This window comes from Papaver somniferum, chromosome 5, assembly GCF_003573695.1.
Source record: "Papaver somniferum cultivar HN1 chromosome 5, ASM357369v1, whole genome shotgun sequence".
Lineage (NCBI taxonomy): Eukaryota > Viridiplantae > Streptophyta > Magnoliopsida > Ranunculales > Papaveraceae > Papaver > Papaver somniferum.
The window spans coordinates 90167552-90192166 of NC_039362.1; the positions used below are offsets into that span (position 1 = coordinate 90167552).

The following is a 24615-nucleotide window of genomic DNA, read 5'->3' on the forward strand; positions in this document are numbered from 1 at the left end:
CTACAAACATACATTTGTGAGTTTACTTGATATTCCTTCATATGTAATCCCAAGGTTTGAATTCATTCCGGAAGTTCAACTCACTAAATAATAACAAGTTACCACTTAATGTAACATCGACTTACAAAGCCTACAGATAAACTATACTTCGTAACTTCATATACTCAAGTTGTATTAAACAAATACTATATATTTCCTTAATACTTTTATCATAGTATAATAACCAAATCACTGATACTAGAGACAAGTAAACAAACTGTACTTCATATATTATGGTTTTAATGGAAACTGACTTGAAAGAATAAAGATAGAAGTGGAACAAGTAAAGTATGTTATTGTTGTTGCTAACCTCGATCGAACTGAAGGATGATATGTTTATTGATGTCGATATGTCTTCAGGTTCTTTATATGTAACAAGAGTGAGTCTCAACATTTCTATGTTCCTAGAGTCTAACCTTACAAAGTTGACTCTAGTAATCAAATCACAGCTTCGAGTTTTGGGACTAAAATATGACAATTAAACTTGACATACCAACACTTGCTAAGTTCCACCAAGCAACACTCTAACAAACTCAGACTGAAGAAAAAGTTTCCATGTCCTAATGATGAATAATTTATTCGCAATAAATATATGTCTAAATTACAGAGTTGTCTGTCTATCATCTTCATTCACAAATTCAAACACAAAAACATTGTCACCGTGGATTTTCATATGAAAATCACCCTTCAAGCCCCATGTTTTTGTGAGCGAATCCTCCACCACTGTGTATGGTAATATGCGACCTACGAAAGTTACCATTAATGCATTTCTACACTTGATTTTTTGCTTCTAATATATGAGAGTGAAAAGACGAGGGTGCCTAAATATACCTCAATCTAAAACTTTTCCACCTATAAGTCCTTTCTCCGAAAGTGATTGTCTATGGACTGAGTCAAGATAATACAACTAATCGGTTCACACTTCGTGTGATCGTCTATGGATACGAGATCGAGACAATACGTCAACAAGATAACTTGTGTGATTGACTATGGATACAAGATCGAGACAATACAACAACGAAGTATGATTACTTGATAAAAAGGTTCGGACTTAACCAAACACAATAGGATTGCTATCAAGTAATTAGGAATTAACGTTTGTGTATTTTACTTCTAATTATAATAAAAACAATTATAATTGCGGAAATAGAAAAGTAAAAGACACAATAAGATTTTGTTAACGAGGAAACCGCAAATGCAGAAAAACCTCGGGACCTTGTCCAGAATTGAATACTCTCAGGATTAAGCCGCTATACAAAATCTAAACCAACTTCGTATAGTTGAGACCAAGTAACTAAACGTATAGTTCACCTAGTTCCGTCTGTATCCCTGTGCCTCCAACTTGTAATAAGTCACGCACTTGGAACAATTCCTTTGGTTCGTATTCCAAACAGTAAAGGAACAACAAATCTGTTCGGTAACAACTCTTTTCAAACAAGTGATATGAGTTTGACAAAAGGTTCTTCCGTTTATCCCAATAAACTCATTTGTCAGGTTCTTAGATCTATCTATTCAACAACTACCAAAGTAATTGTCTAGATTTTGCAATCAATATTTCTTAGTGACAAAGACAATATATTGATGCCGATCTACTCAATTAATCAATCAGGATTATCACAAAGATAAACCGATTATAGTTGGATCCCTAGCCGATCAAATTTTGTGCACACCAAAGATTATGAACTCAAACAAGCAATCTTCTTTATCTTCAAATCTTCTTAGATCTTCAATAAACACCTGCACACAATCAACTTGAATCTCTTATGACCAATCACACACAGAACGGAGTCTCCTAATCCAGAAATCAGGGACTTCGCTCAGTACCGTGCTCTACTATTTCATGATTTAAAAATGTACAATTTCCATAGGATACAGTGAGAGCTAAGAAAAATGGAGACCCATAAAAGATGAATCAAAAACTGAAGCGGCTTGGGAAGTATACTGTTCTTCCTTTGTCTCTAAGATAACCTTAATGCCATCTCTTGAAGCAGGACTCCCTTTTGGGAGGATGTAATGACACGATTGCTTTCAGCATTCTCGAGTAGATCGGCTATTATGGCAGCTGCATGACCAAGAGGTTCCTCGGAAGCCCTTTTCAGCATGAATGCCTGGCCATGGTGCGGTACAGTCAATGTGCACGGTTCTTGAAACCAAGGCTCGCCGTCAACTTGAACTGGCAAGGGAACACAGATAAGGATCTTGATAGATTGCCCTTGTGCAAGTCTTTTAGATCGTGAAAGTCCACCTGAAGCTTTCCTAGATGCCACATTCCTGATATGCTAACAACCTCTAGCATCTTGTCATGCATGGACTGAGGATCAAAATTATCATCAGTTTCATCGTTGTTTTGCCACAAATTCACACCTCCCATATAGCTACCAATGTTAGCAATAAGTACACCTTGCACATCCTCAGGGATCCCTACGTCTACCCCATCCACCTCTACTCGACTTTCCAAGGGAAGTCTTCCATGATACTCCTTGCCCCTTCACGAGCATAAAGTACTTTGTTCATAAACTGGTGATAGAACTTCTCTGGATTCTCTTCCCGCAAATTATGAACCCAACCGACTGTACCATCCCCTCCACATACTAGAACCCTGAAATGAAGTACCCATCTAAATAAATAAAGGCCCACCTCTGGTCCTAGTGTGGCGCCCCAATTCGAAGACCTGAACGCGATTCAGAAGGATGTTCACACGTTGCCCGAGTGTACTGCCCACGTTGGTCCCCACTCTTTTTGTTTATGAAAACAAGAAGTGGTCTTGTATCTGGAGGCAAATCTATCAACTCATATTTCTGTCGTATCCCTAAAACCTGAGACTCTCCCTGATTGGATGATAGTACCTTTTGGTAATTTGGCTTCAGGTCCACCTTGTTATTCATTTCACCACCGTCAGGAGTTACCTGCAACTTCGTATTACCACTACAACTTTCACCATTTCCATTCAAACCCTTTGGTGTTTGGAGAACCACCTAGAAATACAAGGCTTGTCACAAACACTACAGGAGGAAGTTTCATCTGGTTGATCAGCAATCTCTGTCCACCTGACAGCCCACTGGTGAATCATGTTTTCATACCCTGTCATCGAAACACACAATCCTTTTGGGCCTTTGAGGAGCAGCTTAGATGTGCGGCTGCACCACATATATTGCAACGGTGAATGAAGCTGTTGGAGGCCATCAGAGGCTGAGCGGGGCTTACTGATTCCAAGCAAACACAACAATTTAGACTCTTACTGATTCCATAGTAAGAACAAACAAGAGTAATTCCGCAGGCTCAGATGATAAATGAAAGAAGCTTAAAACTATATGAATATCACTTACTGAGCAAATAAAGCAACAGTGATTTTAATCCAACTTACACTAATCAAGATTTATTTAACCAAGAATCATTCCTGTCTCTCTCTCCTCCTCCCAAATTTATGCTGTACGGCATCATGTAAGCAAATGATCCACTAGGTCCTATAATAGGTAAAAAGAACCACTCCCAGTAATGTGCTTCACCGTCTGATTACCTATAAACAAACAAGCAGCTCCTCAAACAATATTGCAATGATTTACATATCTAAGCCACTGAAATCCTGCGCAGGGCATCAAGAAGAATACGAGGAATTCTCCGTACATTATAAGTATTCGACAGAAATCCCACTAACCACCCCTTCAAGATCCCCATTGAGACCATTCTTTTCTATTTTATCTATTTTTAATAGATACACTAGATGATTTCCCTGTGTGTCATGTTATCTATTAGTACTGCATTACCAAATCATTCCTACAAAGTAAGAATACACACACACACACACACTCTATTTGCCATGTGGAAGAAAATGCATAAGATTGTAAACACAATTAATCCATTGAAGAGTGAGGACACCTCAACAATTAAGCACTGAAATCACAAAAGCTTGCAAGGATTATCTAGTGATGTGTTCTCTTCAGGATATGTTCCATCCGTGAAACTTCTAACAAAAGCCTCTTGTTTTCCCTTTTTCCTTACTTTCGACAAGCATGAGCTCCTGGGCCATAATGTCAGGCCATAGTATATGGGTTATCCTAATAAAGGTTTGCAATCCTGGGTAAGTTTCTGTAAGGTATCCTAATTCGTCCCGAGGACTTCCCCAGATCAGTATTACAGCATATCGACATAGCTGGATTGGTGCAATCAAGTTCCGTGCCAAAAGAATTTGTAACAAGATAAACGGCTAAGAATGTTCCAAAACTGAGGCAGCATATACTTTAACATACTAGAAGAAAAATAGGCATCCCAGCTGTGGGTTTTCTAACAAGCTAAATTTACTAATGCCATATTTCTAGAGCACTTACTTCATCTTCTGGAATGAAGAAAGTGAGAAGTATATGCAGAATACAAGAATATGGAAGAGGAAAAGATAAGAAAGTTACCAGGCAAAAGTATCTTGGTCTAGAATAAGGCACGCCAAACTGTAATGGGCTCAAAATAAATTCCTGTGCAGTAAAAGAAGTCTTCTTCAACATCTCGACCATTTGCTTACGTGTATCAGATGTCTGGAAAACAAAAACTATGTAGTCAGAATATGCACCAAAGAACTTACTACATCTAAGTCAGAGTCGAGAAGTGAAAAATAATGACAATAATCATTAATCTCCAGATTGCTAAAACTGTGTACCTCAAACCCAACAACATTCTCCACGAATAGCATGAGTGGAGGGCTTGACAGTTTCGGGATAAGTTCAAGAATATTAAGAAAAGAGAATGCGCGTGCATCACCAGAATCCTTCTGCAAACATATGAAAAACACATTATTAAACAAACACAAGAAATTCCAACTAGAAACTCCCAAAAAATGGAACACATAACTCGAAAGCTAGACCTTGTCGTGTATAAGGTTGACATGGAGGAGTAAGCATCCATGCATTCGCCTCATATTTGTCTAGCTCAGCAACAGTTACACTTTGAATATTTCCCTACTCTCACACAAAACATTGCAGGTAATTAAGAACATATATACTTCCAAAAGATAACAAAATGGAAAATTTATCTTTAGCTACGTCGCTTGTGGTGACTACAATTCATTCCTGTCAGTGGCAAAGTAATGTCGCCTAAGCAAGAAATAAGTGACTACAGGTTATACTGGCAACAGGGAAGTGATTACACAGAACATTACATGCATATAATTAAGAGCAAATATACCTCCAAAAGATAACAAAGTGGAGAACTAATCATTTCACAAAATGGAAAATTTGTCATTAGCTGCGCCCTCTTGTGGTGACTAAAATTCATCCGGTTAATATCTCCAGAGCAAGAAGTAAGTAATTATAAACTTACGTGACCACGGCACACCCCGTGCAGTGATTACTAGTATCTAATTTCATTGTTTACATATGTATAAGGCTATAAGCAGATTACAGGAGGAATCAAAAATAGGAATGAGTTCATACTTGATAAGGCCTATGACCAAAATCATGTTCATAAACATCATTTTCTTTGTCATTAATATCAAATGATTCCAGCATTGTTGCTTCTACTACAGCTTCCATAATCGATTATCTCCGCAAATAATTACCAAAACCCTAAGAGAAAAGCAAGCATGAAAAAGAAAAATTAGGGTTTATGTTAGGAAAAAATCTTTACCATCCCTCAAATACCACTGTAGAATTCCAGTACTCTCCATGCCTCTTGGCCTTCGCCTTTACAAAGACTTCCCCCCATTTTAATGCTTACAAAAACACTCTTATATTTAGGGCGGGAAAGAATCTAACAGGGGGTTAGTCGTGGGAGAGTTCGAAAGATTTTAATGTATTTAGGTTTTCTCCTGTTAGTCCTGAGGGAGTTTGAGGGAGTCTCTCCAAATCTCCGTTAGTCGTGGGGGAGTTTAGAGGAGTCTCCTAAACTCTCTAGAAAACACCTGTTAGTCGCTGGAGAGTTTAAAAAATGCTCTTGAACTCCCTGTTAGTCATAAAACCCTACAATACTAGGGAGTTGGTTGCTTTGGGGAGTTCGAAGGAGTTTTTAGTGTACTTTGGTCTCACAACAAATCTCTCAAAAGAGTAGAGATTTGGGAAGGAGTTTGGTGCGTAGAAAACCACAGGAGAAAGAAGAGGAAACATTTTTCCCAGGTATGTTTTTTTTTTCTTTGATATCCATGATTGTTTATAATAGTTTGATTTGTGTACTATTTTGATTGTTTTTCATATCTTTGATCTCCATGATTGTTTATTTTGATTGTGTGTATAACTTTTTTTTGTGGGTACTCTCTCTCTGTCAAAACCCTAATTTGTGGTTCAAAAGATCTTGGTCAGAAATTGCATGATTTGATTATAATGATATCTTTTAATTCAACCGTTGGAATATGATGAAATTTGAGTATGTCGTAGTTTACCTTGTTATAGAAGTACAGTAAAATTTTCACGCGGATCAGGTCACGTTTTCTACTGCAAAGCTTGCACAATATATGACTATGGTCTGCTGAGTTTAAATCCCGAATAGGGGACTGATTCCTATTTATCTCATTCTCCGCTTATCAGACAAAGCTGAAATTTTAGTATGATGTTTGTATATATGAAGGTTACCTACTGTAGAAATTTCATGAAGTTCTGATCACTTTAGGTACACCAAAGTGTGAGAAATCCGGAACTGAATTCTGTATGCACGTATTGAAAGTAGTCGGGTTCTGAGTAATGTATCTTTTTAATGAACCGTTGGAATGCTATGATTTTTGAGTGTGTTGTAGAATATTGAGTTGTAAGTGTACCATAAAACATTTAAGAGGATCAGGTAAGTATTAGTACTGCAAATATTGGACAATCTGAAACTGTTTTTCGGTGAAACAGAATTCCTTTACAACTATCTTCATAATTTGTTATGTCATCATGCATTAATTGGCTTGCTACTTTGCATGGGTGTCATTGAGAATCACTATCACTTGTTAAGTCATCTTATTTAGACACATACTTCTCTTCTATTCTATATGTCAAAGTTCAATACAGTGGCGTACTTCATTCTGTATTGGCGTGTTTTAGCCAATTCATACGGTGCTTTTGTTATAATGATATTTTTATACTCAACCGTTAGAATATGATGAAATTTGAGTATGTCGTAGTTTACCTTGTTATAGAAGTACAGTAAAATGTTCACGCGGATCAGGTCAGGTTTGCTACTGCAAAGCTTGCACAATATATGACTATGGTCTGCTGAGTTTAAATCCCGAATAGGGGATTGATTCCTATTTATCTCATTCTACGCTTATCGGAAAAAGATGAAATTTTAGTATGATGTTTGTATATATGAAGGTTTCCTACTTTAGAAATTTCATGAAGTTATGATCACTTTAGGTACACCAAAGTGTGAGAAATCCGGAACTGAATTTTGTATGCACGCATTGAAAGTAGTCGGGTTCTGAGTAATGTATCTTTTTAGTGAACCGTTGGAATGCTATGATTTTTTAGTATGTTGTGGAATATTGAGTTATAAGTGTACCATAAAAGTTTCAAGAGGATCAGGTAAGTATTAGTACTACAAATATTGGACAATCTGAAACTGTGTTTCGGTGAAACAGAATTCCTTTACAGCTATCTTCATAATTTGTTATGTCATCATGCATTAATTGGCTTGCTACTTTGCATGGGTCATTGATAATCACTATCACTTGTTAAGTCCTCTTATTTAGACACATACTTCTCTTCTATTCTATATGCCAAAGTTCAATACAGTGGCGTACTTCATTCCGTATTGGTGTGTTTTAGCCAATTCATACGGTGCTTTTGTTGCAAGGAGTTGCTAAGGGATTTTCTTTGATTAACAATTTGGCTAAGTAGATCTGCGTGTTAGTACTGTGTAATCTAGTATCACATTTTTTTATCATGTTTACATTAGACTGTTTGGTGTTATTACTATCCTTGCTTTGTTAAGTTCTAGTATTAGTCTAAGTACTAATGTAGCTAACATCTCACACCATAGAATGGAAAAATCCAGCCAACCTGCTGAAAACAACAAGAAGAAAAAGAATGTTAGGAAGAATAAGAATACGGAACCGGAAACGGAAGTGACTACGAATTACAAACAATGGACAACTCGAGAGACTGAGAAATTATTGGAACTGTTGGTAGAAGCTACACTTGAGAAGAAGAAAGACACTAGTGGATGTTTTACTAAGAGAATAGTGGAAGAGGAGATACTTCCAAAACTTAACCAAGCATGTGGTTGTGACAAATCTTTTGAGAACTATAAAGGGAAACATAGATGGCTGAAGACTAGATTTGGTCAATACCAGGATTTGTTTAAATCTTGTACTTCTGGATTCGGTTGGGATGATGCTAACAAGATGATTACTGGATCCGACGAGATGTGGAACAATTACTTTGAGGTATGTGTGTGTTACTTACTGAAAACTAAATTTGATATTTTTTTCTTCTATTTTGTGCAGTCTAATTCATCTTTATCCTTTATTTATTTTTTGTATGTTAACAGAGCCATCCAAACCAAACTAACTTAAGGGAAGATAATGGTAAAGACTATGGTGACTTGCTTATTGTTTTTGGGAATAAATGTGCTTCTGGAAAAGTTACAGTTGATCTTACCCATGAGGGTACAAGTGCTAGAACCTGTGATAAGGAAGATGAACAAGATGATTACTTCGATGTTGATTATACTCAACGAGAGCAATATGATAATGCTTTTAACGTATCATACGTGGGATATGGCTTAGAGGAAAGTGATGAACAAGATAAAGATGAAACTCAAGATATGAACACAAAGAAAATTCCTGTCAGAAAAACGGCACCAAAGAAAAGACCAAGGTGTGACATTGGTGACTCTTCTACATCAACTAATCCTACTGGGCAGTCTGATTATCTAGAGAAATTGATTGCCAACAGTTCATCGATTGCTTCTTCTATTGATTCAATGCATGCTCTTGTTGCGAAAGAGAAAGAAGACCGCAAAATTGAAAAAGAAATGCGCAGAATTGATAAGGATAAGAAAGATAACCAAGTATGGGATCTTGTTTATGGCATGAATGAAATTTCTTTGGAAGATAAGCTGAAAGTAATTGAAATGCTGGACAACAATCACAAGAAGAACTTATTCATACGTTTTACTCCTGAAGAGAGAAAGTTGTGGATTGGTTCAAAGTTAAAAGCATAAACCTGTCATCTTTGCAAGTTTCTATTAGGTTTAATGGGCTTTTAGAGTTACAACATTTGATCGTTTTTCTTCATAACTATTAGTATTTAATTTTTCTTTCTCCTAGTTGAGAACTTATTGTTATGGATTGATTGCTACTAATTTTTATGGGTTGACATCTTTATGGTTATTATGATTGAATTTATGAACTTTATATTCTATATGCTTATTTTCTATATACATATACTTTTATGCTTTTGAAATAATGATGATTCTAATAAAAAAAAGTACTTTTATCTTTTTAGGTGAACATGTCTGATTTGGATTTATCTACTGATAGTGAAGATGAAGCCTTTGATACAGAAGAAGAAAAGCAGTGATGATGAAGAGGTAAGCAGCAATAATGAATTTGAACTATCCATATTTTTGAATATACTTTCAGCGGTGCATTCATGGTTGATGGATATAATCAAGCAATTGCAATACATACAAAGTCAGCGTATTGAAAGACCAATGAGACGCCCAGTTACTTTGTTTGGATATAACTATATAAGGAGAGTTTTGCGTCAAGACCCAGAAGACTTTCGAAGAAGTTATAGGATGTACCCTGATATTTTTCTAAAACTATGTTGTATCATTATAGAAACTACATCTATGTGATACAAGATGTGTTTCTATTGAAGAAATGCTTGGTACATTTTTACTCGTTGTTGGCCAAAGTTCACGATATTGCAATACGTGACACATTTGGTCGCTCTCGGTGGACAGTTAGTAAAAACTTCAACAGGATGTTGCGAGCTTTAAATTCTATAGCTCCGAGGATGATGGCTAAGCCAACAAGTGCAACTCCATTTAAAATTCGTGAGAGTACACGATTTTATCCTTACTTTAAGGATTGCATTGGAGCTATGGACGGTACACATATCCCAGCAATGGTAGAGAAAAGAAATGCAGCCGTTTATCGGAATCGACATGGAATTACATCTCAAAATGTGTTAGCGGTTTGCAACTTCGACTTGGAGTTCATATACGTGCTCAGTGGATGGGAAGGGTCTGCTCATGATTCGAAAATACTTAACGACGCAATGACAAAAAGAAATGGACTGAAAATACCGCAGGTAATTTTACTTTTATCTAATGTGAAGTTTTGAGTTTTTTGGTTAAGTTATATTCGGGTTCTACTTGACGAAGTTTTTTTTTGTGTTTTATTCAGGTAAATATTACTTGGGGGATGGTGGGTTTGCAAACCGACGATATTGTTTAACACCATTTCGTGGCCAACGTTATCATTTGAAAGAATTTTCTGGTACGGGTAATCATGCGAAAAAGGCTGAAGAATTATTTAACATGCGTCATGCTTCTTTGAGGAATGTAGTTGAAAGATTGTTCGGTGTTGTGAAGTCTCGTTTCTTGATCTTTAAGTCTCAACCTCCATTTCCGTATCAGGTGCAAGCGGAGATAATGACAGCTTGTGCAGGCCTACACAACTTCTTACGAAAAGAATGCCGTTCAGATGAGTTTCCGGTCGAGGAAGAGGAAGATAGACATCCATCAACGCTTGTAAATGACGATGAAATTTTGACACAACAAACTCAAGAACAACAACGTCAAGAAGCTAATGCATGGAGAAAGAGTATAGCGGATAATATGTGGGAAAATGTTCGTGAACAAAGGGAGTTAGAATTGTATGGAGACCGTTAAATTGAAGGGAAAAAAAATTATCTCGTTGCACAAAATAACATACTATTGATACAGAGATATGATCATTTTCATTTTTTTTTTGATTAAAGATCAATGTTATTTGCAAATAAGGTTTTATTGTTTCTTAAAAGAGAATGAGTTAGGAGCGAACTCTCTCAAACTCCCCCAAACTCCCTCTAATAAACTCTCTCAAACTCCCTACACTCCCCCAAACTCCCTGAACTCAAAAACACAAAACTCTCTCAAACTCCCTACACTCTCTCAAACTCTCTCAAAATCCCTGAGATTTAAAATACACTCAACTCCCCCGAAATCACTCGAGGACTAACCCCCTGTAAGTTTAGTAGCTTAGTGCCTGAAAAGACTCGCTCACTCAAAACAAGTTAGGGGGCCCGTTAAAAGTGGTACGGACCGTCATTTATTGACCTCAGGCAGTGATAGCCGCCAGCCGGCAACATTTTCTTGTAAAAATAGCCTTATGATGTCGGGTTTGCAAGTGGGGCTGCTGCCCAACCCTTGTTTCGCTTTATCTTGACCTGGAGTATGAGAATCTGCCATGACGTAACTTTGAACATTAACATTAAAAAAAAAGAAGGGAAAATTAAGCTAAGGTCTGACTCATGGGTACCCATAATATCAAGCCCTTAATCAAAAGAAGTTTAAATCTAGGCCCCAAAATATTAAAAGACATTGATATCCTTATGCACATTATCAATCCCACAATTAAATAAAATTTAAATTTAGACTCAAAATTTAAAAAATATAGTGTGATGATGTTCCAACCACCTCCGACCACCAACGCCACCAACCACCACCGACCACCACCGCCATACACATCCAACCACCACCATCAAGCCTCCGACCACCACCACTAGCCACCACCACCACTCACCACCTACGACATCCACCGCCGCCCACCACCAGCAATCGCCGGCGGGGGCCACCACAACCACCGCCTCCCAGCAACAACATATGGATGTGTAATCAGAAGTTACACATGCACATGGCATGTGTATACAGAAGTTACACATTCATATGACATGAAACAATTAAACATGTGTACAACATGAAACAGTTACACGTGTATGCAGGAGTTACACATGTGTATCCAGAAGTTACACATCCATATGGCATGTGTAATGAGAAGTTACACATCAAAAAAAAAAAATTAGACATCAAAAAGAAAACATAAAAAATACATGTATTACTTTAATATTCCTTTACAATAATTTCTTAGCATGTGTAACTAGAAGTTACACACACATCTTTCTAGTGTAATTGAAAGTTACATATGCATCTATCTAGTGTAATTGAGAGTTTCACATGCATCTGACTTGTGTATTTAGGGTCAACTCCAATTCCAGCAAAAACAATACCACAAATAAGTAATTAGCTTTTATGAAGTTATCGGAAAACCTGAAATATCACAACAAGCAATCAGTTTTTATAAGCTTAAATGAACAATACATACAACAATGTACATTCAGCTTCACATATATCTGACTAGTGTAGCTAGCAGTTGCACATGCATCTGAATTGTGTAACTAAGAGTTACACATGCTATATTGCATATAGCATGTGTAATTCAAAGTTACACATTCATATTGATATGTGTACCAACTGTTACACATACATATTTGCATGTAAAATTGAGAACATACAATGTCTTATTCATTTGTACATATAAATTAAAGAAAAATTGCAAGGTGAATAACAAAGAACATCAAAACAACAATAATTACAAAATAAAAATAAAAAAGTGAATATAAGCCACTAAAATATGGCAGCTTCCCCAAAAAATTAGTTGTCAAATGCTTTTGGTACTTGGTGAAGGAAACTAGTTCGTAGATATATACTTCAGGAACATGCTAATGCAAATAATCTGCTTTAGTCAGTCTTAACTAATAAGTAAATACTCCAAAACTAACTAAAAATTAAGAAAAGTAAAATCAACATCATGAGAATAAGTTGTTTGATTGGGGAACCATCAAAAAAAAGGTAGTGTATGTAATGTAATAACCTTGACCATATAGTATGTAATTTTCATACTACCATTACATCAATTTCCATATAAAATCAGAGCTAGAAAGGGAATTCATCTGTGGTAATGAGGGTCGAATTGAAAGATTACCTGGAAGAAGGATATTTGTGATGGATCCAATCATGTGTTTCCTGGTGTACAATAACATCAATAGGAGCAACAAGGCCAACACGTGCAGGGGCCTCAACCTGATGTAAACAGAAGATAGTTTATCAAACTGAATACACATGTGAAAAGAAAAACAAAAAAATCTTGAAGTTCATTCATATTGGTTTTTAAGAGTCTTAAAATATATATATATATATATTAAGACTCCAACAATACTACCACTACCAAGAAATATCAAAGGATAACCACCAACTCGAACAATACCACCACAACCATCAGTCCAACATCAACACAGCCAATAAACAGAACTACGCAGTATTTTGGTTCAGTCATATTTTTACACATCCAATTAGCATGTGTAACTAGCAATTACACATCCAATTAGCATGTGTAACTAGCAGTTACACATAACTAGAGATTACACATGAAATCCACCAACATATATAGTTTTTGACCTATACTATACTATTCTATATACCACTACGGTTTAGAGTTATTTTGAATTGCACCAGCTGAGAACTTTTGTATCAACTATGTAATCCTTTGAATTAGTTCTTAGAATGAAGGCCAACTCCCAGGTTCATTGTGTGTATTGAACATAACAGAAGTTGGGTCTCAGTTGGCGCACTTAATTGAGTTGTGAAGAAAGCAACTGTGACATACGATGCGCGTCGTTAATGCAACAAATTAATAATCTTATTTCCACATAATTAACTGGTAATATAATGGAAGTAAGGATCGTTCCCACGAAGAGCAGTGAGTTTCAGTTGTCAAAGTGTCACAAAGGGGGGGTTTTGTTTTAGATTGTGAGCAAAGTAAATAATCAAAGCAAATAAAGTTGTATTGTAATCAATAGAGAGAGATATGATCGAGGAATCCTTCTTTGTTATTATAGTTGCCCACTCGTCGTTAATCATATATTATCACCAACCATGGAATAACAGCTAGATCAGTGTTATCCCCTAAATTCCTTATATCACTGGATACAGAAGTTCTCGCCTACCAGATTCTATTCACCTAAACCACCTAGTAGTAGATCACTCAAGGTGTAATTTAGTCGAATGCTTTATCTTTTGTGAATTTATAGGTTGATCCTACTAGTTAGACTCTTAGATCAATGTCCACTTTTTAGTGTTGCTTATACACACAATCGCTCCACAGAATCCCACTTCAAGGTTTTGTGTTCTCTATTTGTGTACAAGTTATTCGACGATTACTTATCTCCTAACTCAATACTAGCAATAGATTGAATAAACAAATCAATTTAGTTGGCCACCTAAACAATCTATCAATCATAAATATTCACAATAGTATTAACAAACGATAATCATATGAGGAACTTCAAAGTAGATTAATATAATAACTCAAATCTTGTTTACAACTTAGAATCCATCCTCAATAAATAGGTGTTTAGCTACTCATGGATATAGAAACATCCATGATATACATATGAGAAAAGTTTAGAGATATCGTTACGATTGATGAATCGCTCTGAAACCTTAGCTTTTGATCCATGTGATGTTTCTCCTCTTCAAGCTTACAATTTAGTGATCCCTTGATGTGATATCATTTTACATAACCTAACACCTTTTTATAGGTTTACATTGCTTGGTCTCCACGTGTTGAGTCTGGTTCAAGAACCCGACCTGGAAACACGAAATAATGAATGCAAACGTGCCCTTAGGCCTTCACAAGTATACATACACGTTTTTATACTCCTTAAATATGCGTACCGGTATGCGTACCTCAAATTCCAGCAGAAAATTTTGGAAATTAAGTATGCGCACTCGTTTGCATACTTTACCGTCTTCGGTATTCGATAAAAGCTTGTTTTGGCCACAACTTCTTCGTCCGAACTCGGAATGACCTCACTCTTTTTGCATTCTTTTTATCTTTCAATTATCTTCAAGATATTGATGAGAAATCCTTAATTTGAATGAGTTAAGATCGGTCTTTGTCCCTTCTCTTGATTTTGAGTGTTTTGCTCCTTTTCGTCGCACTTCTTCAACTTCTCTTGGACTTGGGAACTTGGATACTTGGAATACTTCTCCTCATATCTCTTTTCAGCACTTTTTAGCTCCTTTTTGGATTATTTATCTAATAGAGACACATAACAGAAAACAAAAGTAATAATACGAAAATATGCAAGAATAATAGCTAAAACAAGTATGGAATGAACACTAAAATCATATGAATTATGCACTTATCAAACTCCCCCACACTTAGCTTTTTATAGTCCTCAAGCAAACTAAATAAAACTAATCTTAAATACAACAACTCCATCTCGTTGAGAAAACGGTTATACTTAGCATGTATAACAAGCCTTTAAAATCCTAGGTGTCCCTAGTGGACGAGTTATAGTCTCGTGAGGGCTTACAAGAGGTATACCCACAAAACCAACTCCAATTTCTCTCCTTGGAAGAACCACTAATGATAGACACAAAGTAGAAAGCCAAATAATTAGCTTGCATAAGTTCTTTAGCTGCAAACATCCCATATACATTCCAATCATCACATGTAAGAAATTACTTACGTGTGACATTCAACCTGATTGCAAAACTCTACTAAGATAGTCATCGTACTTGTTGCAATGTTTGCCGCAACACTGTCATACTAAAATCACATGGATAGATAAGAGAATGGAAATAGAAAAGTGAAGTGTGCAAATGTTGACTAAAGTTAAAGATGTTACCCACAATACTTGTATGAATGTCGTCAAACACTAGTACAAAAATCAACATAGGTGACATTTCAAAACTGTCACAGTATCAATTTCACGCCAGTTCATGTGAAATTTGAACGTGTCGCCAAAGGCAGTGTCATGGTAGGTATTACTTAAGGTGACAGTTTTAAACTGTCACTTAACCGTCGTATAATAGCATTGGGAAGTGTTGTATTGTATCCAAAAATGTCACCATAACAAACATCAGAGGCAATATCTCAATCAAAATAATCATGTTCTTTGTTTCAGTAACACTTCATTTAAGTAAATGTCACCTATTAGGTATCATGGTAATGGATTATCCCATAAATGTCATATTTCAGAATTCTACCGTGGCATATTTTGAGGTAAACTGTCACTGTAAAGTGAAGATTAAAGGATTTCCCATAATGCTTTATGCTTGATCCAGTGAACTGTATGATATAAGGTAAACATACAATAATGCATTCTCCAATAATTCTTGCATCATAAAACTTTTATATTCATTCGCAATCGTAATTTCCATTTCATTGAAACTAAAATTTACAATCCCTTTAATTGAAATTAATCTGAACTCATCACAAAAATCAACTATAATTTACAATCAATCACTCCAATATCCATCAATTAATCAATGGGGTATCTACCCAAGTTTTCGTTCATGTGTAAGTATGAATTGATTTTTTACGATAAATAATTGCAAACATACTTCATATACTAGTAGAAGTTCATACGTTGATCTCCGTCCGTAAAGTGCTAGAGATGTTGCTTTGTGAAAAAGCGGGGTCTAACAACACCACCCAATATTTCGCTTAGCATCCTGTATGGACTAACTCCGAAATACTTTGCTAGAGAATCAACTAGACAGTCAGACTCAATCTAGATAAAAGTATCTCAAGGAGTTAATATCTCTCTCTTGATTTGATTTTTACTCAAGCTAAAAACAATAGCGAGTCTTTATCAAATACAAGGAATACTTGGACGGTACCAAAGACCAATGTCCAAGGATCAATCAATATCAATCAACAACCAAAGGTTGGATTTCCAATTGATAATCACGAACGCACAACCTATATTATTTCAATTATATAAAATATAATGCGGAAAAGAAATAACACAGACACCAGAAATTTTGTTAACGAGGAAACCGCAAATGCAGAAAAACCCCGGGACCTAGTCCATATTGAATACACACTGTATTAAGGCGCTACAGACACTAGCCTACTGCAAACTAACTTCAGACTGGACTATAGTTTGACCACAATCAGTCTCCCACCGATCCAAGGTACAGTTGTACTCCTACGCCTCTGATCCCAGCAGGATACTGCGCACTTGATTCCCTTAGCTGGTCTCACCCACAACCAATAGTTGTTGTAACCCAAAATCACAGACTTGATAATAAACAGATCTGTCTCACACAGAAAAGTCTATAAAAGGATAAATTTGTCTCCCACAGATAAACCCTAGGTTTTGTTCCGTCTTTTGATATAAAATCAAGGTGAACAGGAACCAATTGATAATCCGGTCTTATATTCCCGAAGAACAACCTAGATTAATCAATCACCTCTCTACAATCCTTCCTGACTACACAGGCGGTTTGTCGAGGAATCAAAAACAGTGAGAAGAAGATGTTTGTGACTTCTTTATCTTGCCTATCGGAGAACTCTCATGATCTCAAGCCAATCAATCGATTGTACTCGTACGATAGAAGATGCAACATAAGATCACAACTACGATAAAGTAGTATCGGTCTGGCTTCACAATCCCAATGAAGTTTTCAAGTCATTAACCTGATTTTAGAGAAGAAAATCAATGGTTAATGAAGATCGACTCTAGCGGGCGCATGATGTAGATTTTAGATAACCAAAATTAATGATTAAATGAAACCCAGTTATATCCGCAAGCGTACAGGTCAATAATAATATAGATAGCAAATGCGATTTGTTATCACAGGGAGTGTGAAATACTCTACAAACTAATACCAAAACAAAATAATCAAATAGATAATGTTTTAACGATTTTTCAGAAATTAAGGACAAAAATGAAATAATAATAATTCAAACAATAATGGGAAAGGGTTGTTAGGGTTTTCGATTTTCACCAATTCAATCATATAAAACTCTACTAATCTCTATTTATTACTCAAGACAATTTTGAAACCAATCTCATGTCTCGGAAGATTGTATGTTAAATTCTCAAATATAGTTTCTCCGTTGTAATCTCCTTCGCTTCAAGGGTAGTGATTCTAAAGCATTACCTATCTATCCTTGCATACCACGTCTAGGGATTTAACCGAAGCATGAAATATCAATTCAAAAGCATAAATAATATAGAAAATCACATGAGCAATTAAATACCAAGCTATATAAAGAGAAATTACTAATCAATGAATTACTATTAGAAATATCATTGTTGAGTATATATTATTAAATTGGTTTCCATATCAACCCTAACAAACAACTTAGCAAACCATGGAGAAAAATGAAATCAAAACTGCAAACCCTTGTTTCTCCGCTTCACGGCTCTGCAGCCCCCCCCCCCCCCCCAACACAGACGTCACTCCATCCTTTTATGGTTCCTCCACTTCAGACATATTAAAGTGTACATAAGAATAATATATTCTTTCCTTATCAAATTTTTGCATGTGAATAATTAAAGTAAGAAGTATAATTCTTTCTCCAATCACAATTAATTTCCCTTGCATGTATCTTTGACCACCAACCAAAATGCATGTTCACAATCTCGTGCCCACGTTTAATATAATTCACTCCCACTAATAATGGTAAGTAAAATAATATTACTTCATTAATTTATTTTCTTCCATTTTCCATAATACCACTTCATTTCTTTATTTTCTTTTCTTTTCCGAGTGAGAGTTGCATGTATGTGTATCCCATAATACTTCATGAATATATTGTCATGCCATATAACATCTTGCAAAATCTTTTCACATTGAATACTGATTCCCTCTTGACAACCACAATATTCTCTCATTAATAAATTAACACCAATTAATTATCCCCATATATTTTTCTTCTGCATGTCATTACCCGATGGAGGTGTGCAACTAAGGAAACAATCTTGGATATTGAATTTGGAAGTGTAGCAGGTGCTTCAAGAATTAATGCGGCTACCTTTGGAAACTCAATTTTGTTCATGCTATACGTAAATTTACGCCAACACCGTTTTAGTTTCATATTCACCATTTCGACTCCCTTCTGTTGTCATGGTAACTAGACTGGTTGCTGATATATGGAAATACCAGGCCAACCCTGTTTCATCATGGTGGTTGCTGATACATGGAGATACCAGGCCAACCCCGTTTCATCATGGTGGTTGCTGATACATGGAGATACCAGGCCAACCTCATTTATCATTGTGCTGCTGATATATAGAAATACCAGGCCAGCATATTTGATCATTGTCGTTGCTGATACATGGAGATACCAGGCCAACTCGGCTGCTGATACATGGAAATACCAGGCCAGCATAATAAGTGCTGCTGATATATAGAAATACCAGGCCAGCATAATAAGTGTTGCTGATATATAGAAATACCATGCCAACATATTTTCCATTTTCGTCGCAAACACCATTAAGTCTCACATTTTGCTGTTTATTCGTTGGATGATCGAATTCACTTGTACTTTCTACAAAAGCACTAAAATAGTATTAGTAACTAAAATATTGAATTCTAGCTAATATAAATATGGGTATAAAATGTAGAATTTACATGCTTATCAGCGCACTAGTAGCACACAGACGTGTGGGGATTAGTTTTGCACAATGCTAGATGTCTCCTTCATATAGCCATCAAATCAGGGTTTTTCCTTAGTTACAAAGCAATCCTTCACTGTTAGATGATTACTTGATTTAGATTCAAGCTAATATTTCTCAACCTCTAGATCGAAAACTTAGCTTGTCACACACACTTGGGTAGACGTTTACTGGGTTCGTGAAAACCATGCCCAAACGTGTACGTGTATGTTGGTTCAACATAGTAACCCAAAAGTTTAACCATATGAGCATCTCATACTAACCTTGTTCTTCTTCACCATAACTAGTTCAAGTGACTCAAATGAACTAGTTAAAGAGTTTTTCAATTGCTATGAGATCTTATGTAACTACACAAGACACAATTGAAACAAAGATGATTCGATTCGATTGAATCGGCTCATGAACATTATAGCCACGGTTTTCATAAAGCATTCCTTAGTAATTTAATGTTTCATGTTCAGAACACATCTTTAGATCATAACCTCTTAAGTTCACAAATAATTTCGCGGACTTAAGTTAATCGGTTAAGTTTTCCAAACTTAGCAGAAATTCTCGGAAAGAGAACTTCCGCCAGTTCGCGGACTGGGTTCGTGGACTGAGTTCGCGGACTAAGCACACAAACGAGTTTCGGAAAATCCCAGCAGAAATTCTCGGTCGAGAACTTTCGACAGTTTGCGGACCGAGTCTGCGGACTGGCTTCGCGGACTTGGCAAGCCAATTCCACAATCCTCCCGATTTCTCTTGATCAACAAAGTTTGAAAACTTCGGTTCAAGTAATACATGGTTATGTAATCTAAACTCTCATTTCAATCATTGAGACATTCTCAGAGGACGCTATGTAGCCGTTATTCACAGACCGATTCACGTCAGAGCAATTCTCAAAGTGATTGAAACTTTTCATGACTTTCGTCACTAGGTGAAGATAAATTTGATCAAAGCAAAATGCTTTAATAACACACGATTTCGAGATAAAATATAAGCAATGAATGCTCAGCTCGAAATGTCAAATGTGTATGATCTAGTTTATATAGCATACAACTTTTGTCTCATAAGAAGTAGGAGATATAAGAGATAGACTTTTGAGTGATAGATAAGTTCAAGTCTCCACATACCTTTTTGTTGATGAATTTCCACGGTTCCTTGTATAGATATTCGTCGTTGTATGATGAATCGTCATGAAGTCCTTGAGCTCAACTACATTATTCTATCCTATTCCGAGACTTAACTATGTAGGCTAGAAATCAAGACTTATAGTTTTGATCACTAACATTGACAAACATGCTTGAGATAGCAACGCATGCGAGGTTGACCGAGCTATGCTCTAACACTTTGGTTTCCCATGGATTCTTGTCGTAGATAATTTCCAGTCAATGACGCCCTCGATAATGCCAAAAATCAAATCTACACAAAAGAAAAACTCGTGTTAAATCGATCGAGAGTATATAAAATCTGTCTTACAATTACAAGCCAACCCTTTATTAAATTTTTGAATATAATAAAACAAGAATACTGGAAGAATCAAACTGATTTAGGGGTTTGACGATATGATTACCCTAAGTAGACAGAGAGGACGACATGGTAGTCGATAGGAGAAAAAGACGAGAAAAAGGGAATATAAAGGGAGGCGGTGAGTAGTGGGATGGTGGAGAGTCCAGAGACTATATATTTTAGGTTTTGCTTATAAACCCTTGGATTAAAAAAATTTGCATCAATATTGGCGGTTGGATCCACAAAAACTAATGTTGCAGTGGTTTTGATTAGCGGACGACAGCTTGTAATTCCATGTCCAAGTCCAAGCCCAGCTAACGTTTTATCAAATGACCCACACCTTTTCTTTCTATATTATGAGCTGGTGGGATTATTTATCATCGGACCGTTATTAGATATGGTGAGTTCTTGTGACATTCCACCCACAAAATGTTAGTATATTTACGAGCTAGTGTAACGGTTATCACCAAGCGTCATTATATATATTGAACTAGCTCAAGCGTTACTAAATATCATGTATACGTGGCAGTCCATAACTGTCATTGTATGATAGTTCTATTGTGCCACTTTCTAGAATATAACGTCACAGTAGATGTTTGCTGTGACAGTTTAGATAGCCATCACGATTGTAAAGACTTTTAATGACGGTTATGCTAGGGAACCATCATCTATGCATGACCATCAATGTATTCTGACGCTTTTTTATAAAACTGTCATGGTATAAAATCTCAAACCGTCACCAAAGCCCATATTTGTCCTAGTGAAAGGATTCTTATTTATAGCATAATAGTTGAGAGAGGCACCCATTTAACTCGACCACATGATTAGATACTCTAAGCGCATGTTCCTTTTCAGCAAGTATGTGATAGTTGCATTGGATCCTGCGTTCCACGCTTGTTTAGGCGACGGAGAGAGGGACAACGTTTCACACATAATGTTATCCAAGTGTCGAGAACCTCATCAATAGTATTTTTTACTTGCTATATAATGATGATATGGTTTTTGTTTCATCGACTACATGATTAGTCCGCAATTCCGGACCTATCATTTATTAGTGTCGATAAATGAAGAGGAGCATTATATATATGTTTTTTTTTCTTTTTCGGCTCACTCTTTATGAGTGTAAGACAATTGTCTTATGGGGATTTTATATAAACTCAACCAATGATTACCTTGCTACAACATCCACGACAGTATCAGGATCCCACCAAATCACTTTAGAGAAACATATAACTGCAAAAATAAAAAGAAAGTGATTCAGTAATAATTAATTGCGAGGATGAATCTTTCAAACGACTACCATAGATGAGTTTCGCATTCAATTATGAACATATATATTTAAAAATTGTATAATGACAAAATGGAACTTAATCTACAGTTGTAAGAACTGTTTTAACCTAAAATGGTTTAGAATGTCATCCTAAATAGCTCATAATTAACTTCAAAAGATGAAGTCTCAATAATGCAAGAAATCAAAGAGTATTATTATTTTATATGTATATACAAAAAGTATGATACTAAATGCTCCCCCACACTTAAACCCAACATTGCCCTTAATGTTCAAAACCGAAAATTCTGATTTCTAACATAACAGCCCTGAAAAACTCAAAACTGTACCAAATAGGGAACTAGGAAAAACATCCTAAACAAAAGTTGTTCGCCTATGTATTTTCCATATCGTGTCAAAAGGGCACATCGTTTTGATAAATGGTCTGACTTTTATGGCCTCTAGACTGATAGTTATGCAATCTGAAAAAGTTCTGGAAAAATTCTGAAACTCAAATGTCCAGGACAATCGGTCCAACTGAACAGATTCTGAATTCAGATTTTCTTTTTGTAAAAGAAAGGTATTTCTGTTTTCTTTAAAATTTGGGGTCAACCACTCAAATCATATTCCATATGAAGTCTCGAGAGCTGTTTTCATGACAAGTGTGCAGTCAAAATTTTCTGACGAGAATTCGTCAAAACTTTTATTATAGATATAGGACTTGTAAAATCTAAGATGGGAATGCAAGATATGATATGAAAAACTAAGAAAAATAAAAACAAAAGTGATGGAGATACAAAACCGATGGGTTTCCTCCCATTTAGCGCTTAGTTTAATGTCCTCATCCCGACTTGGCATCCTTTCAGTTACTCCTCCAGAGGGAGATAATCACGAAATTCTTGCACATCCATATCCACATAAGCAATGATTTCATAATATGACTTCAATCTATGGTCGTTCACCTTTAAATTTGTTCCATCTCTAAGACTAGAAATTTCAACTGCGTCATGAGAATAAACATTAGTAACAACATATGGTCCAATCCATTTGGAACTTAGCTTACCAGGAAATAGTTTAAGACGAGAATAAAATAAAATAACTTTTTGAGCCACATCAAAATTCTTTTGAGAAATCATCTTGTCATGGAAAAGTTTCGTCTTTTCTTTGTAAATACGAGAACTCTCATAAGCATCATTACGTATCTCCTCTAGCTCGTTAAGTTGTAACCTCCTTTGTTTCCCCGCATTGTCATAATCCATGTTGCACATATTTATCGCCCAATATGCCTTGTGTTCAAGTTCAACCGGAAGATGACAAGCTTTTCCATAAACCAACCGATATAGAGACATACCAATCGGTTTTTTGCACGCCATTCTATATGCCCAAAGCGCATCGTTAAGCCTATAACTCCAATCTTTCCATGTAGTGTTTACGGTTTTCTCAAGAATGGATTTAATCTCACGGTTTGAGATTTCGGCTTCGCCACTAGTTTGTGGGTGATATGGTGTACCAACCTTGTGTGTTATGTTGTACTTCTTGAGTAGAGCATGAAAGGATTTCTGAAAATGTGAACATCCATCACTGATAACCACTCTTGGTGTACCATGTCTAGAGAAAATATATTCCTTCACAAACTCACAAACAACTTGAGAATCATTAGTAGGGGTGGCTTTAGCTTCCACCATTTAGAAACATAATCCACAGCAAGAATTGTATAAAATTTTCCGTTAGAATTGACAAAAGGACCCATAAAATCAATTCTCCACACATCAAATACTTTTACAGCGAGAATTGGTGGGAGTGGCATTTGATTTCGAGCACCTAGATTGCCCGTTCTTTGACATCTATCACAAGATTTGCAAAAAATATATGCATCCTCAAATAGGGTAGGCCAATAAAATACACTTTCAAGTACTTTGAAAGCGGTACGTTTAGAACCAAGGTGACCACCACATGTATATGTGTGACAAAAAGTAAGAATACACTGAAATTCAGAATTAGGTATGCACCTGCGGATGATTTGATCAGAATCATATTTCCACAAGTAGGGCTCATCCCACACATACTGCTTGGCTATTTTCTTAAGCTTAAGCTTTTGAAAATTAGACATTGTACTAGGTACTTGTCTTGTAACCAAGTAGTTCACTATATCCGTGTACCAAGGTGTTGAATCTTCAATTGAGAAAAGTTGTTCGCCTTGAAAACGATCTTGTAAAGGAAGTTCTTATTCGGAAACAACAAGTCTACTAAGGTGATCAGCAACAGTATTTTCAACACCTCTTTTATCCTTTATTTCATAATCAAATTCTTGCAATAGTAGTATCCACCATATAAGTCTTGGCTTAGCTTCTTTCTTCTTTAATAGGTACCTAAGTGCTGCGTGATCGGAAT

General features: G+C 36.1%; 1 protein-coding gene and 1 pseudogene across 1 annotated transcript; one reads left to right on the forward strand and one right to left on the reverse strand.

Annotated features, from left to right (window-relative positions):
• Positions 1 to 1997: 1997 nt before the first annotated feature.
• Positions 1998 to 4066, reverse strand: LOC113279291 (annotated as a pseudogene).
• Positions 4067 to 9965: 5899 nt separating this feature from the next.
• LOC113283446 lies at positions 9966 to 10788 on the forward strand (the record flags this gene model as incomplete). The annotated part of the gene is made up of 2 exons (XM_026532715.1): positions 9966 to 10259; positions 10672 to 10788. Coding segments are annotated over exons 1-2 (411 nt in total), but the record flags the coding sequence as incomplete, so codon positions are not given.
• Positions 10789 to 24615: the final 13827 nt, after the last annotated feature.